This window comes from Pristis pectinata, chromosome 1 (assembly GCF_009764475.1).
Source record: "Pristis pectinata isolate sPriPec2 chromosome 1, sPriPec2.1.pri, whole genome shotgun sequence".
NCBI classification, from domain to species: Eukaryota; Metazoa; Chordata; class Chondrichthyes; order Rhinopristiformes; family Pristidae; genus Pristis; species Pristis pectinata.
The window spans coordinates 82744605-82762830 of NC_067405.1; the positions used below are offsets into that span (position 1 = coordinate 82744605).

An 18226-nucleotide genomic window follows, 5' to 3' on the forward strand; every position below is an offset into this window, starting at 1 on the left:
TTAAATACTGAAGAACTTCAATCTGTCTATCTTTCGTTATTACTCCCTACCTTCCAACAATGACTCAATTCCAAAAGTACTTCACTGGTTCAAAACACTTGTCATGAATCGTGGTACACAGATCCAATTTTGATGTTGTCAGAACCATCACCCAAGGCTGTGAGCTGTCAGTCAAGCCTTTGGCACCAATGACATAGGTAGAAAGAGGTCCTGTGCAGCGAATATAGGGAGTTAGGAAAGAGGCTGAAAAGCAGGATCTCAAAGGCAATAATCTCTGGATTACTGCCAGTGCCACATGCCAGTCAGGGCAGGAATAGAAAGATAGAACAGATGAATGTGTGGCTGAGGAACTGGTGCAGGGGGCAGGGTTTCAGGTTCTTGGATCATTGGAACCTCTTCTGGTGCAGAGGCAACCTGTACAAGAGGGACAGGTTGCACCTTAACTGGAGGGGAACCAATATCCTGGCCAGGAGGTTCACTCATACTACTTGGGAAGGTTTAAACTAGCTTGGCAGCAGGATGGGAACCAGATCATCAGGTCAGAAAGTGGAGGGACTCAGAGGAAGGTCAATGTCATGAACAGTAAGAACAGGCAGAAGTAAGGTAAAATACACAATGGGATGGGTGTGTTGAAGTGTGTGTATATTAATGCTAGGACTATTATCGGTTAAGGGTGATGAACTTAAAGCATGGATCAGTACCTGGAACTGTGATGTTGTGGCCATGAGAGAGATTTGGTTGAGAGAGGGACAGGAATGGATGCTTAATGTTCCAGGGTCTTGATGTTTTAGAAATGACAGAGGTAAAAGAGGGGGAGAGTTGTACTATTAACCAGGGACAATATCACAGCTGCACTCAGAGAGGACATAATGAAGGGCTCATCTGCTGAGTCTATATGGGTAGTACTCAAAAATAAGAAAGGTGCAATCACTCTGATGGGATTATTCTACAGACTCCCCAGTAGTCACTGGGACATTGAGGAGCAGATATGCAGGCAGATTAGGGAAAGGCATAAAAATAACAGGGTTGTTGTAGTGGGTGACTTCAACTTCCCTAACATAGACTGGGACCTCCTCAGTGCAAGAGGCTTATATGGGACAGAATTTGTTAGGTGCATCCAGGAGGGTTTCTTAAATCAATATGCAGACAGTCCAACAAGAGGAGGGATCATACTGGACCTGGTGTTGGGTAATGATCCTGGCCAGATGACTGACCTCTCGGTGGGAGAACAGTTAGGGAACAGTGACCACAACTCCTTAAATTTTAAGATAGCTATAGATAAGGATAAGTAAAGACCTTGTGGGAAAATATTAAACTGGAGCAGGGCAAGTATGAGAGTATTAAGCAGGAACTAGGGATAGTTAATTGGAAACAGCTGTTTTTGGCCAAGTCCACATCTGACGTGTGGGTGTTTAAAGACCAACTGCACAGAGTACAGGACAAGTATGTTCCAGTAAGGAGGAAGGACAAGGATGGCAAGGTAAGGGAACCTTGGATGACGAGAGAGGTGGTGAATTTAATCAAGCAGAAAAAGGAAGCACATGTAAGGTTTAGGAAGCTAAAATCAAAGAGCCCTTGAGGATTATAAAGAAGCCAAGAAGGGAATTAGGAAGGCCAGGAGGGGCCATAAAATGTCCTTGGCAAGTAGGATTAAAGAGAATCCCAAGGCATTCTATACATACATCAAGATCAGGAGTATAACTAGGGAGTGGGTAGGACCACTCAAGGATAAAGGAGGGAACATGTGCTCGGAAGCAGAGGAGGTAGGTGAGATCCTAACTAAACACTTTGCATCAGCATTTACCAAGGAGGAGGACATGGAGGGTAGTGTGGAGTGCACTAATATGCTAGGGCGGTTTGCAATAGAGGAGGAGGTAATGTTGGGTCTCTTAAAAAACATTAAGATGGATAAGTCCCCAGGGCCTAATGGGATCTACCCCAGGTTATTGAGATGCAAGAGATGAGATTGCTGGGGCCTTGACAAATATTTTCATGTCCTCTCTACTACAGGTGAGGTCCCAGAGGACTGGCGAGTAGCTAATGTTGTTCCATTACTCAAGAAGGGAAATAGGGATAATCCTGAAAACTACAGACTGGTGAGTCTCACGTCAGTGGTAGGCAAGTTACTTGGAGAGGATTCACAGGGATAGGATTTATGAGCATTTGGAAAACCATGGCCTAACTAGGGCAAGTCAGCCCTAATTAGGCCATGGTTTTCCAAATGCTCATAAATGGGGCAAGTTGTGCCTTACTAACTTGATTTAGTTTTTCTAGGTGGTGACAAAGGTGATTGATGAAGGTAGAGCTGTGGATGTTCTCTGCATGGATTTTAGTAAGGCATTTGACAAGGTCCCTCATGGGAGGCTCATGCAGATTAAGATGCATGAGATCCAGTGAAGCGGCTTACCCAAAGAAGACAGAGGGTAGTGGTTGATGGGACTTATTCTGGCTGGACGTCTGTGACGAGTCGTGTTCCGCAGGGATCCGTATTGAGACCTCTGCTGTTTGTGATATATATAAATGATCTGGATGGAAACATAGATGGGTGGGTCATTAAGTTTGCAGACGATAGGAGATTGGTGGTGTTGTGGATAGTGTAGAAAGACTGCCAAAGGATACAGCTGGATATAGGTCAGTTGCAGATGTCGGTGGGGAAATGGCAGATGGAGCTTAACCTGGCCAAATGTGAAGTGTTACACTTTGGGAGATCAAATATAAAGGGATAGTACACAGTTAACGGCAGGACCCTCAACAGTGTTGATGTGCAGAGGGATCAATAGATTCCTAAAAGTAGCTACACAGGTTGACAGGCTGGTAAAGAAAGCATATGACATGTTTGCTGTTATTAGTCAAGGAATTGAGTTCAAGAGTTGGGAAGTTATGTTGCAGCTTCATAAAACTCTAGCTAGGCCGCATCTGGAGTATTGCATTCAATTCTGGTCATCCCATTACAGGAAGGATGTGGAGGCTTTAGAGAGGATGTAGAAGAGGTTTACCAGGATACTGCCTGGATTAGAGGGCATGTGCTATAAGAGATTGGACAAACTTGGGTTGATTTCTCTGGAGCGGCATAGGCTAAGGGGAGATCTCAAAGGTTTACAAGATTGATATCTATCTATGCCTCTCATAGAGTAGACAGCCAGTATCTTTTTCCCAGGGTTGAAATGTCTAATACCAGAGGGCATGCATTTAAGGTGAGGGGGGCGGGTGGGGAGTTCAAAGGAGATGTGTGGGGCATGTTTTTTTTTATATACACAGAGAGTAGTGGGTGCCTGGAATGCACTGGCAGGGGTGGTGATGGAGGCAAATACGATAGAAACATAGAAAAACCTACAGCACAATTCAGGCCCTTCAGCCCACAAAGCTGTGCCGAACATGTCTCGAACATGTCCCTACCCAAGAAATTACTAGGCTTACCCATAGTCCTCTATTTTTCTCAGCTCCATGTACCTATCCAACAGTCTCTTGAAAGACCCTATCGTCTCCGCCTCCACCACCATTGCCGGCAGCCCATTTCACACACTCACCACTCTGAGTAAAAAAACTTACCCCTAACATCTCCTCTATACCTGCTCCCCAGCACCTTAAACCTATGTCCTCTTGTGGCCATCAATTCAGCCCTGGGGAAAAGCCTCTGACTATCCACTCAATCAATGCCTCTCATCATCTTATATACCTCTTATCAGGTCCCCCCTCATCCTCCGTCGCTCCAAGGAGAAAAGGCCGAGTTCCCTCAACCTGCTTTCATAAGGCATGCTCCGCATTCCAGGCAGCATCCTAGTAAATCTCCTCTGCACCCTTTCTATGGATTCCACATCCTTCCTATAGTGAGGCGACCAGAACTGAGCACAATACTCCAAGTGGGATCTGACCAGAGTCCTATATAGCTGCAACAATACCTCTCGGCTGATAGTGGCATTCAAGAGGCTCTTAGATAGGCACATGAATGTTCAGAAAATGGAGGGATATGGACATTGTGCAGGCAGAAGGGATTAGTTTAGTTGGGCATTTGGTTACTAATTTAGTTCAGTACAACATTGTGGGCCAAAGGGCCTGTTCCTGTGTTGTACTGTTCAATGTTCTAAGCTATGACCATGCCAGTCTGCTACTCAAGCATGATATCTTGAGACATACATAATAATTCAAGCAATAGGATTACACTTTCTTAAAATTCCTTGCCTACTAACCAATAGAGACAGTGTCACAGTTGTACAATACGGAAACAGGCCTTTCGGCCCGACTTGTCCAGACCAACCGAGATGCCTAATCCCAACTCCCTGTTGTTGTCCCATAACCCCCTTTTCCTTTCCTAACCATGTACTTGTCCAATTGCTTTTCGAAAATTGTAATTGAACCCGTCCCTACTATCTCCTCTGACAGTTGGTTCCACATACCCACACCCTTTGTGTGAAAAACCTGACCCTCATCCTTTAAATATTTCCCCTCTCACCTTAAACCTATGCCCTCTAATTTTAGATTTCCCTATCCTTGGAAAAAGACTATCTACCCTATCTATGCCCCTCATAATTTCATAAACCTCTGTAAGGTCACCTCTCAGCCTCCTGAGCTCCAGTAAGAACAATCCCAGTTTAGTCAATCTCTCCTTGTAACTAAGGCCTACCATTCCAGGCAACATCCTGGTGAACCTCTCCACTCTTTCAACCACATCCTTTCTATAGCGTGGTAACCAGAACTGCACACAGTATTCCAAATGTGGCCTAACCAATGTCTTGTACAATTGCAGCATGATGCCCCAACTCCTATACTCAATACTCTTGCCTATGAAGGCAAGCAAGCTAAATGATTTGTTGCCATTTTCAGGGTGCTATGAACTTGCAAACACCAAGCCTAAGGCGATATATTAAGTATCTGACATCTTACTGTTACAAAGGAATGGAGAACAAACAAGCAAGTGTGCTCGGCTACCGCCTCCTGACACCCACCTGTATAAATGCAAGATGAGAGTAAACACTTTGTTGTAACAATCCAGGAACGGTGCCACATGGTCCATCATGCTAAGAAACTCCACTACCCAGGGTACAGTCAGAATAGTACGTCGATTTTTAATTGAACTTCTCACTAAGTCGTATATATTTAGAACAGGCACGCTCTGGGCAAGTAATAACAAGAAGAAAAACTCAATGTGGCAAATATTGTGACATAGCTTAATAAATTAAATGCAGGATCTGAGTTAGGGTTTTCTTAAAAGAATAGCTATATAATGCATCGAGGAATCAAGGGGTTTGCTGGGGAAGGTATTTTGCAATTTATCTTAGATAACCAAGCAAGGATGCTACAAACAACCACCTGAATTTATGCAACAAAATTATTTTGCACAGAGGCATTAATCAGAGAAAGCTGGATGCTGATACAGAAGAGACAAGAGGAAGAAGAACCAAAAACGTGAAGATGATTTTTAAAAGAGCACCTTACAGGAGAATATAATTGATGGGAACAGAATTCCCAACAGGCAATGATGTGATGGGAAGATGGATAAGACGCTAAAGTAAGTCTGTGAGACCAGAGAGGGCTGCAGAATGAACATGAACAGCAGTAGGTGATATGGACCCTTGAGCTCATTCTACCATTAAATAACGGCCGATCTGATCGTCAGCATTTTCCTTTCCAATCACAAGACCCCATGATTTGCCAATGCCCAAAAATTTCTCTTCCTTGGTTATAATTTGCAACTGAGCCAAAGCTCTCATTCTTAAATAGGTGATGCCTTATCCTGAGGTTATAACATTTCCCCATTCCCAATATTTTTGCTACTCTCTTATTTACAAATGGTTTTTAAAATTTGTTTTTATATTCCTTTTTACTCCCATTTTCTATTTCTCCTTCTATATCAATTTTCAGCCATCCCTTGCTGGCTTCTAGAATTCTCCGTAATTACTTTAGCTAGCCATGTATAGATCCAATTCCCTGGTTCCATGATGGTGTGCATCCTTGTTACAAAATATTTCTTTAAATCAGGGAGTTTTCTAGATGTTGCTGTCCATTGAAAGAAGATGCATATGGATAAAATGGCATCTTGATTTGCAATTAAGATGATCTCATTCACTAAAGCAAAGCCCACTTGTGAATAAGTTACAATAGCACGCCTGAATGAAAGGGTGAAACATTAATAAATATTAATCTATTGGGTTTCCTCAAACACCACTTATTGCAAGAATTCTGCATTTTCATTTCAAATTGCTAGCATTTACATTTACAAGTTTACTTTTCAACTGTTATCCATGAAGAACAAGCCTGCCATTTTGTTAAATATGAGAAAACAAATATTGGGGGGAAAATGATTGATCTATCACAGAGAATGAAAAGTGGGAAGAAGTATTATTTTAAGGAATGTGGTTTTATAAAATTAATTGTTCAGATGATAAATAGCAACATAAATACCTAAAATATCTATGCCTATACCTTATTCCTCAGAGAAATACTAGCCTCTTGCATTTCTCTCGTTGGTCGATCTCCTGTACGATAAGGGAGGAAGGTAAGAAAACCAAGAAACTTAGCCAGTAATCTTGCTGTCATCAAGACCGAGACAAAATGTTCCTTCTCATCCTAAAGTTAACAGAAGTAAACAAGGAAATATTACAATAAAAATTACTATCATATTATTAACAGGATAATATTAAAGCAAGATATTCAGAAAAAAATCTACAGATCCTAACCAAGTGGTCTGAAAAGGGAGAATATTACCAAGTTAAAACTTGGTCCTGTCTCAATACTTTCTCAAACCTGTTTATTAAAGTATATTCCTGTCAACTGAGTAATGGTGCATATTGAACATTCAAAATCATTTCAAAAACACCAATTTCCATCCTTCTTTGAAAGTGTCTGCTTACAATATCCTTCTGCGGATATTTTATGTTGGTTCGTTTTTCAGTGTGGAAATCTGGTTTCATTTTAATTCCACACAATCAAATCTGTTAATTCCACCATTCTGTCCACTCCCAAAAACCAACAAGCCATACAAAATGAACTGAAATGTTCTATTTTTTTCCGCAGTCATCTTCTGTCATATCAATTAGAAATGAAATCACATAACTTGAATGTTAAACAATGCTAAAAGAAAACATGATCATTTATTATTCAACATTTGAGATTCAGGCAGCATAAGCAGACAGACTATTACCCCCAGAATGCAAATTAAACCTGCCAGTTTTACCTCAGTCTGATCTGACTGGGTTTGGCTTACAAGTGAAAAGTTGCTGTCTGTTCTGAATGTTTGTGGTTAGTCCATACAGCACAGAAGTTGGGCAACCTGTGCCAACTCTCAAAGTGCTATTTAATTAGACCCACTCTTACTTTCTCCAAAGTTCATTCAATTTATTTTTTGAATTTATTGAGTACACTTTTGTAAACCCTTCAGGCATGGCATTTGGAATGTTAATTTACTGTGTAACAATTCTAATCTCTACCTGGAGTTTGCTTGAAACCAATCATCAGCTACTGAGAGGAAGAAAACCCAGCTGTTTTTAAACACACCAATGTTATGTTTGGACAAATCTCTAGCATTTAGTTTCTTCATTCAAGACATAGAAACAGCTCATTTTGAACAGACATTTCCAGCATTTTTTTAAATCTAAAATAGATTCAATGTCCAAATCTTATTTTTGCTAAATTTCAATTTACACTTGATGGTAAAGGAGTTACAGTTTAATAGAGTGAAGAAAGAAGTTTTGCCTAAGACAATAGCAAGTTTTTTTCCAGTTGTTTGATGGCCATTTTGCTTGATCACGAAATAAAATGCAGGTGTTAGCCAATCTGAATACCCCGATTTTCGTGAAATAATAGTATGCAAAATCACAACCTATCAAAAGGTACCTTTAACCTGGCACAAATTACATCACACCAAGAACGAGAGACTTCAAAGCAAAATTCTACTATATTAGCCACAAGTTTGGTAATCTAAATTTTGCATTGAACACAAATTTTTCACATGATAAGGAACTGCAGTACCGTAGTGCAGATTTTATTTAAACTGAATCACCCACACATCACAGTGGCATTGATAGTAGAGCTGATGCCTCACATCTCCAATGAGCCAGTTCAGTCTTGCTCAGACAAATACTTAAGTTCCCTTGGTGGGAACATTTAAGATTAACTTGCATATCACAACATAAAAAAAAACACAGCAAGACAAAAGTGTATTTATGCCCCACAAGTTAAACTGTTTTATAAAGCTGAGCTAGAAGCTGGTACAAGTCCACTGGAATTCTCTCTTAAATATAATCTCTCTTCACCAGAGATTACAGGGTTATGATAGTCTTTGTAGCAACTCCATGGCAATTTGTAGCCTAGGTAAGCACTAGGACACGTATGACAACACAGATTAGGACTTGATTGACATATCTGGTCAGTAGATAAAATCTGAGTTAGTGCTCTGCTTCCAGGACAGATGCCCGAAAGAATGTGGAAAATGGGTGCTTGATGGTCGGCATGGACTTAGTGGGATTGTGTCCATGCTGAATGGCTCTAAAATGTATACAACAATGCCATGCATTGTACCATTAGGGAGTGTGAGGACTATACCTGTAAGTTGGTTTAGCCCTTCGCCCACTGCTGTAGGAAGACTGATCAAATAAATACACCTCTGGTTGACACAAGAGCAGATTTGTTCTCTTGCTCCATAACATAATCCCAAAAAGACATTAGTGAAGCAGTCAGGGTTGCACACAACCTTAAGTATGAGCACAAGTCAGCCACTTGGTCTTGAAGCATGTTCAACAAGTTCATGGCTGATCTCAACAACACTCCCCTGACTGTTCACCCTAACCCTCAACTAGTGCTAAATTCCATCCATCTCAGCCTTAAATATATTCAATGACCCAGCCGGCACAAATCTCTGGGGCTGTGAATTCCAAAGATTCAGGGCCCTCACAATTTAATGACAATTCAGATGAGCTTTTGTTTCGAGTACTGTACATAAATTACCAGGTGTAGCGTCTTTAATTTGGATTTATGGCTTTACATTTTCAATTTGGTGTGCAGGAATTAAACTGATTCCATATATTGTTCACCTGTTCTATAAACTGCCTGATCCACTCTACCTCAACAGCAAGGTACCTACAAATTTGATTGCTTGCTCACCAATATAGCCATAAAAGCACTTTCCATACAATCCATACAATTTATTACCAAATGGTGTGAGGCAGTATTAGACCCAAAAGTTATTTTAGGCTTCTGGGAAGGATTATTTAGTAGCTGCAGTCTAAATGATCGAAGAATTAGATATCCAGGATACACTTATACTAAAACGAGGAAGGAAACCATTGTCGGCAAAGGTGTTTGAGGATCACAAACATAATACAAACTTGACAACCCACATCAATGATTTACCTGTTCATCCATGTCTGCCTCACCTCCCGAAGACTTGTGTCTAAGGATCGTAATGCTATCCAGCTCCAAAATCTGCTGACACAAAGTGTCCGACAAGTGCTGGTTCAACTGATGGCTGCATCAAAGAAAGAATGTTAAGTCAGTCCTTTAAAAGAATGAAGTGACAGCAAAGTCGAATGCTGAGTGAGCATTAGTAAATATAAAAGGTTCTGGATAGAGCCACTTGCTACCTACTTATGGAAGAATAAGTGCTTTATAAATGGGAGTCAATCTTGTTTTGTTACGTGGAACCATAATTTCGCAACATTTTAGCAGGAAAAGTAGCTAAGGAGCACTGGAAAATCTAAGTATTTTGTGGCACTTTCAAAATTGAATCTGGGAATTCTGGCTTGGACTCCCGCACTTCCTGGACTAAAGCCACCTCTTGACCCTTTTGACCAGTAAAAAAAAAATCACCCTCCACCACTCTCTAGGGACAAAAAGGAAGGAGAAACCCAAAATAAACACTAGGGAAAAGGTATCAGGTAAATCTATAGGATTAAAGGCTTAATAAACCCTGGACTCAAATGTCCTGCTTCAAAAACTCCCGAGATTCTCAAAAGGTTCCATCTGATTAGAATACCAGAAATTTAACACCCCTATTTTCAAGAAAAAAGGGTTAGGAAACTATAGGCCTGACATTTGTCACTGGAAACTACTGGCTCCAAATTCTTAAGGAAGTAGTGACTGGATATTTAGAAAATCACAATACAATCAAGCAGCAGCAGTACATTTTTATGAAAAGAATATCGTGCTTGTCAAATTTAGAGTTTTTTGAGGATGTAACAAACAGGGTGGATAAATGAGACTGAGTACTTAGATGTCCAAAAGGCATTTAACAAGATGCCATAAAATGTTATTACACAAGGTAAGAGCTCATTGCAATAGGGATAAGAGTCAATGGCATGTAGTTGATTGGCTACGTAACTGAAAAGAGTTGAAATAAATGGGTCATTTTCAGGTTGGTTAACTGTAGCTAGTCGGGTGTAACAAGGATCAAGGCCTCAATATTTACAACCTTCTCTGTGCATGACATCCTCAAAAAACTCTAATAAATTTGTCAAACTTGATTTCCTTGTCATAAAAACAAGCAAACTCACTTGATCATTTCTGTTTTCTTTTAAAAAGTTGAATGCCAACATTTCCCAATGACTGGCTGATAATTTCCTGTCTCCCTTTCTTCTTGGTGCTTAACTTATTTGTTATTCCACCCACTAGTAAGAATTTTGGAAGTAGGCAATCAGGTCCAGGGTCTTCTAATGACTTAGACAAGGGACTTGGTGCATCGTGCTCAAATTTTCTTACGATACAAAGATAGGTGAGGGAGCAAGTTGTGAGGAGATGCAGAGACTGGTTAAGTGAGTCAGCAAAAATTTGGCAGATGGAGTATAATGTGAGACAATATGATGTTATTCACTTTGATAGGACTAACAGAAAAGCAGATTACTTAAGTGGGTACACTACAGAATATTGCAGTACATAGGGTTCTGGGTATCCTTGTACATGAAACACTGAAAGTTAGCAAGTACTTAGCAAGTAGCAGATGATTAGAATGATAAATGAAATGTTGGTTTTGATTGTAAAAGATTCAGAGTTGCTAGACAAGGTACATCCTGAGAGGGTGCTTCTGTTCACAGTAAAATCTAAAACTAGGGAGTATAGATCCACAAGAAAAGCAAGCCCAGCTATGGGGAGGAATTTAATTTCTCTGAGCCTTGTGAATAGAACCATAGAACACTACAGCACAGAAAACAGGCCATTCGGTCCTTCTAGTCTGTGCCGAAACTTCGTTCTGCTAGTCCCACTGACCTGCACCCAGTCCATAACACTCCAGACCTCTCCCAACCATGTATCTATCCAATTTATTTTTAAATCTTGAGAGTGAGCCCGCATTTACCACGTCAGATGGCAGCGCGTTCCACACTCCCACCACTCTCTGAGTGAAGAAGTTTCCCCCTAATGTTCCCCCTAAATCTTTCCCCTGTCACCCTAAAGCCATGTCCTCTCATACTTATCTCTCCTAATCTAGGTGGAAAAAGCCTACTCTCATTTACTCTGTCTATACCCTTCATAATTTTGTAAACCTCTATCAAATCTTCCCTCATTCTTCTGCGCTCCAAGGAATAAAGTCCTAACTGTTCAATCTTTCCCTGTAACTCAACTCCTGAAGACCTGGCAACATTCTAGTAAATCTTCTCTGCACTCTTTCAATCTCACTGATATCCTTCCTATAGTTAGGTGACCAGAACTGCACACAATACTCCAAATTTGGCCTCACCAATGTCTTATACAACCTCACCATAACATCCTAACTCCTATACTCAATACTTTGATTTATGAATGCCAGGATGCCAAAAGCCTTCTTTACAACCCTGTCTACCTTTCAGGGAATTGTATCTGAACTCCCAGATCCCTTTGTTCCTCCGCACTCCTCAGTGCCCTACCATTTACTGTATATGTCCTACCATGATTTGTCCTTCCAAAATGCAACACCTCACACTTGTCTGCATCAAATTTCTTCTGCCATTTTCTGGCCACAACACCTCCAATCTTAGTGTCATCAGCAAACTTGCTGATCCAATTTACCATATTATCATCTAGATCATTGATATAGGCAACAAACAACAATGGCCCCAGCACAGATCCCTGAGGCATACCACTAGTCACAGGCCTCCAGTCTGAGAAACAATCATCCACTCCCACTCTGTCTTCTCCCACACAGCCAATTTCGAGTCCAGTTTACAACCTCTCCATGGATACCTAATGTCTAACCTCCCATGTGGGACCTTGTCAAAGGCCTTACTAAAGTCCTTGGAATTCTTTACCCCAGGCAGCTGTGGAGGCTGAATCTCTGAATACACGTAAGATTGAAATAGACAGATATCTAAGTCTATAGGGAAATCATGCAAAATAGTGACGGTGAGCTCAAGATCAGATCAGCATTTTATTTTTCATATGCAGAATTCTTTCAAAATATGGCAGGCTGGGAATAAACAAGCAACCATAATCCAGAGATCAATGACCCAGATCCATTCTTCCATCATTTTGAGAAAGCATCCAGCCTCTTCCTTTGTGTGTCCTATTAACAAAGAACTCACCAGCTGTGGCCAAGATTTGATGGAGGGAAATGGTTAAAAAGGGGGAAACGCCATGTGCCACCTGCATACCACTACAGGTTACTATAGCTATGTATAAATTGGAAGGGCTTTTGAGTCCTTAACTGTCCATCTGTAGCAGAAACTCCCATCAATGCCTCCCACCCTGCATAACATAAATTGCAGTCAGATTCACTTAATTTCCAGAAATCTATCAAACTGGCTTGAGAATACTGAATGACTAATCCTCCATAGCCCTTTCAGGCAGAGAATTCAGAAAATACACCACATTCTAGGTGAAGAAATTTCTTACTTCTATCCTGAAATTTTGACCCCAGTTTTAGAACCTTTAGCTAGGGGAAAACATCAACCCTAAGTCCATCAAACCCAGAAGAACTTAGTAAGTTTAAATGAGGTCACCTCTCTTTCATCGAAATTGAAATTATAGTTCCTGTCTGCGTTCTCTCTCATCATAAGACAAAACCTCTATCCCACAAAACAACCTGGTGAACCTTCATTGCATTCCGAGTTATAGGGAGAGGTTGGGCAGGCTAGGACTTTGTTCCTTGGATAGCAGGAGACTGATGGGTGACCTTATGGATGTATATAAAATTATGAGGGGCATAGATAGGGTGAATGCACGCAGTCGTTTTCCCAGGGTTGGGGAATCAAGAACTAGAAGGTATAGGTTTATGGTGAGAGGTGGAAGATTTCAAAGAGACCTGAGGGGCAACCTTTTCATGCATAGGGTGATGCGTATATAGAATGAGCTGACAGAGGAAGTGGTTGAGGCAGATACAATAATAATTCAAAAAGACACTTGGACAAGTACATGGATAGGAAAGATTTAGTGGGATATGACTAAACACAGGAAAATGGGACTAGCTTAGATGGGCATCTTGGTCAGCATGGATAAGTTGGGTCAAAGGGCCTGTTTCCTTGTTGTAGTACTGAATGACGTTCTCCGCTGAAAGTCTATCCTTCCTTAAGTAAAGAGATCAGACCTGTACGTAATATTTCAAATGTGTTCTCAACTGGGCCCTACATAAATTGCAATAAAATGTGATGTACTCAAAACCTCTTGCAACAAAGGCCAACATATCTTTTGCCTTCCTAATTACTGGATGTCCCTGCATGTTAACTTTCAACGATTCATTCACTAGGCCCTCTGAACAGTATCTTTCAATCTTCCATTATTTAAAAATATTCAATGTTTCTGTCTTCTACCAAAGTTGATAACTTCACATTCATCCTCATTATATTCTGTCATGTCCTAGCCTGTCTGTATCCCCAAGGTCTCTGTGCATCCTAATCAAGTTTATCAAAAACTCTGCAGCCTATATTCCAACTCCAAGTTTCACTCATTATCTCTGGAGGTGCTTACCTATACTGACCCTCAGTCTGGAAAAGCCTCAGTTTGAATATCTAACCATTAAATAAAAGTCCTTCCCAACTTTGCTTTTCCCATCTCTGTGCTCCTCCAAATCTGCTCCTAATTTTTTATTTCACTGTACTACTGACCCTATTCTCTGACATTTCCTAAGCGCTCTAACAATGCTCTTCTTTGAAGCCTTAAAAGATTTCTCTTGATCTGCCCTAACCCCATTTTAAGTTTAATATTAAATTTTGCTTAACAACAGTCCTCCGAAACGTTTGCTAAGTTAAAGGTCCTAGTGGACTGGTGAATATTGTTCCTTGGTTCAAGAAGGGAAATAGGGATAACCCTGGGAATTATAGACTGGTAAATCTCACGTCAGTGGTAGGGAAGCTATTGGAGAGGATTTTTAGGGACAGGACTTATGACCATGACTTTGTGTGGGGCTAACTAACTTAAGTTTCTCGAGGTGGCGACAAAGGTGATCGATGAAGGTAGAGCAGTACATGTTGGCTATGTGGATTCTAGTAAGGCATTCAGCAATGTTCCTCATGGTAGGCTCAACCAGAAGATTAAGGTGCATGGCCATTTGTGATTTGCACGGTGATTTGGCCATTTGGATTCAGAATTGGCTTGCCCATAGAAGACAGAGGGTAGTGGTCAATGGGTCTTCTGGCTGGAGTTCCGTGACTACTGGTATTCCGCAGACATCGGTACTGGGACTTCTGCTGTTTGTGATGTACATATAAATGACTTGGATGAAAACAGGGACAGGTGGGTTGGTAAGTTTGCAGACGAAACAAAGATTGATGGTGTTGTGGATCGCGTAGAAGATTGCCAAAGGATACAGTGAGGAAGAGATCAGTTGCAGATATGGGCAGAGAAATGGCAGGTGGAATTTAATCTGGCCAAGTGTGAGGTGTTGCACTTCGGGAGATCAAATGTAAAAGGAAAGTTATACAGTTAGTGGCAGGACCCTTAACAGCACTGATGCACAGGGCAGCTTGGGGTCCAAGTCCATTGCTCTCTGAAAGTGCCTCCACAAGTCGATAGGCCGGCAAGGAAGGCATATGGCATGCTTGCCTTTATTAGTCGAGCCATTGAGTTCAAGAGTCAGGAAGTTATGTTGCAGCTTTATAAAACTCTGGTTTGGCTGCATCTGGAGTACTGCATTCAATTCTGGTCACCCCCATTACAGGAAGGATGTGGAGGCTATGGACAGGGTGCGGAAGAGGTTTATCAAGATGCTGCCTGGATTAGAGGGCATGTGCGGTAGAGGCTGGACAAACAAGGGTTGTTTTCTATGGAGTGACAGAGGTTGAGGGGAGATCCAATAAAAGTTTAGAAAATTATGAGAGCATAGTCAGAAAAGACAGCTGCTATCTTTTCTCCCAGGTTTGAAATGTCTACTACTAGAGGGCATGCATTTAAGGTGAGAGGGGGAAAGTTCAAAGGAGATGTGCGGGACAAGTTCCCCCCCTCCCCACAGAGAGTGGTGGGTGACTGGAATGCCCTGCCAGGGGTGGTGGTGGAGGCTGATATAATAGAGGCTTTTAAGAGGCTCTTAGATAGGCACATGAATATGCAGAGAATGGAGAGATATAGACCATGTGCAGGCAGAAGGGATTAGATATCATTGGCTTAATTAGTTCAGCACATAGTGAACCAAATGGCCTGTTCCTCACATGGCCTGTTCCTGTGTGGTGCTGTTCTATTTTCTACATTTTATGTTCTATGTGTTGTTCAAATGCAAGAAACTGTTAGCTGGCTGGAGAGTTTATTTTCACTAATCAGAGAACAAGTAATAAAGGTGCATGAACTCAAGATGATAAGCTGGAAAGGGAGAGCTTAAGTGCTTTATCATGTCTACTGAGCTAATTAAATGACTTCAAAGGAATTATTATCCATGAATTGATTATACATTATTATACCATGAACTGATTATTAAGTAAATTAAAACAGAACTAACCTCCCTGCACACAAAAGAAAATCTCTGAAGAACACTTGGCAACCGGAGAAAGCTGGAGGGGGACATGGGCCCCCAATATTCTGGGGAGCAACGAAGCGTTCCTGTAGCCTCTTCAGTTTGGTAAGGTTGTCTGTTCCAAATATGTCCAGCACATCTTGATCAGGATGCTCTCTGCCTATGTGCGTTCCAACTGTACCTTTGCACATCTATGGGAAATAAAAAAGGATCATTCACATTGAGATTTAGAAATACAATTAGAATAGAGTTTAGTAGTCCCAAAGTTGAGGGATTTTCAGAGCCATGGAGTCAGAACTAGCTAACCTTAAATTATTTGCTGTGCTTTTACCTTAAGTATTTGTTATTGGTTTATTATTGTCACTTGTACCGAGGTACAGTGAAAAGCTTGTCTTGCATACTGATCGTACAGGTCAATTCATTACACAGTGCAGTTACATTGAGTTAGTACAGAGTGCATTGATGTAGTACAGGTAAAAACAGTAACAGTACAGAGTAAAGTGTCACAGCTACAGAGAAAATGCAGTGCAATAAGGTGCAAAGTCACAACAAGGTAGATCGTGAGGTCAGAGTCCATCTCATCGTATAAGGGTTCAATAGACTTATCACAGTGGGATAGAAGCTGTCCTTAAGCCTGATGGTACGTGCCCTCAGGCTCCTGTATCTTCTACCTGATGGAAGAGGAGAGAAGAGAGAATGACCCGGGTGGGTGGGATCTTTGATTATGCTGGCTGCTTCAGAGGTAAAGACAGAGTCCAAGGAGGGGAGGCTGGCGTCCGTGACACGCTGGGCTGTGTCCACAACTCTGCAGTTTCTTGCGGTCTTGGGCAGACCAGTTGCCGTACCAAGCCGTGATGCATCCAAATAGGATGCTTTCTATGGTGAATCAATAAAAGTTGGTGAGTGTCAAAGGGGACAAACCGAATTTCTTTAGCCTCCTGGGGAAGTAGAGGTGCTGGTGATCTTTCTTGGCCATTGCATCTATGTGATTTGACCAGGACAGGCTATTGGTGATGTTCACTCCCAGCAACTTGAAGCTCTCAACCCTCTCGACCTCAGCACCGTTGATGCAAACAGGTGCATGTACACCACCCCCTTTTCTGAAATCAATGACCAGCTCTTTTGTTTTGTTGACATTGAGGAAAAGGTTGTTGTCATGACACCATTCCACTAAGCTCGCTATCTCCTTCCTGTACTCCAACTCATCGCTGTTTAAGATATGGCCTACAACGGTGGTATCATCTGCAAACTTGTAGATGGAGTTAGAGCAGAATCTGGCCACACAGTCATGAGTGTATAGGGAGTAGATTAGAGGGTTGAGGACGCAGCCTCGTGGGGCACCAGTGTTGAGAATAATCGTGCCAGAGGTATTGTTGCCTAACCTCACTGATTGCGGTCTGTTTGTTAGAAAGTCAAGGATCCAGGTACAGAGGGAGGTGTTGAGTCCTAGGTCTCGGAGTTTGGTGACAAGTTTGCTTGGGATTATTGTATTGAAGGCAGAGTTGTAGTCAATAAATAATAGTCTAACGTAGGTGTCTTTAACCATAGAACAATACAGCACAATACAGGCCCTTCTGCCCACCATGTTGTGCCGACCTTCAAACCACACCTAAGACTATCTAACCCCTTCCTCCCACATATCCCTCTATTTTAAATTCCTCCATATGCTTATCTAACAATCTCTTGAACTTGACCAACATATCAGCCTCCACCACCACCCCAGGTAGTGCATTCCATGCACCAACCACTCTCCGGATAAAAATCCTCCCTCTGATATCTCCCTTGAACTTCCCACCCATTACCTTAAAGCCATGCCCTCTTGTATTGAGCACTGGTGCCATGGGGAAGAGGCGCTGGCTGTCCACTCTATCTATTCCTCTTAGCATTTTGTATACCTCTATCATGTCTCCCCTCATCCTCCTCCTCTCCAATGAGTAAAGCCCTAGCTCCTTTAGTCTCTCCTCATAATCCATACTCTCCAATCCAGGCAGCATCCTGGTAAATCTCCTCTGCATCCTTTCCAACACCTCCACATCCTTCCTATAATGAGGTGACCAGAACTGGACACAGTACTCTAACTGTGGTCCAACCAGAGTTTTGTAAAGCTGCATCATTACTTCACAGCTCTTAAACTCGATCCCACGACTTATGAAAGCTAACGTCCCATAAGCTTTCTTAACTACCCTATCCACCTGTGAGGCGACTTTCAGTGATCTGTGGATATGAACCTCCAGATCCCTCTGCTCCTCCACACTGCCCAGAATCCTGCCATTAACCTTGTACTCCGCCTTGGAGTTTGTCCTTCCAAAGTGTACTACCCCACACTTCTCTGGATTGAACTCCACCTGCCACTTCTCAGCCAGCTCTGCATCCTATCAATATCCTTCT

General features: G+C 41.7%; 1 protein-coding gene across 1 annotated transcript in view; it reads right to left on the reverse strand.

Moving 5' to 3' along the window:
* The window catches only part of cdan1 (codanin 1), a 111229-nt gene that overhangs the window by 50445 nt on the left and 42558 nt on the right, over positions 1-18226 (reverse strand). The window contains exons 11-14 of the mRNA XM_052028079.1: positions 15824-16029; positions 9346-9460; positions 6421-6564; positions 4944-5110 (exon numbers count right to left, since the gene is read on the reverse strand). Coding sequence (XP_051884039.1) covers positions 4944-5110; positions 6421-6564; positions 9346-9460; positions 15824-16029 — 632 coding nt within the window. The remainder of the gene's footprint in view (positions 1-4943; positions 5111-6420; positions 6565-9345; positions 9461-15823; positions 16030-18226) is intronic.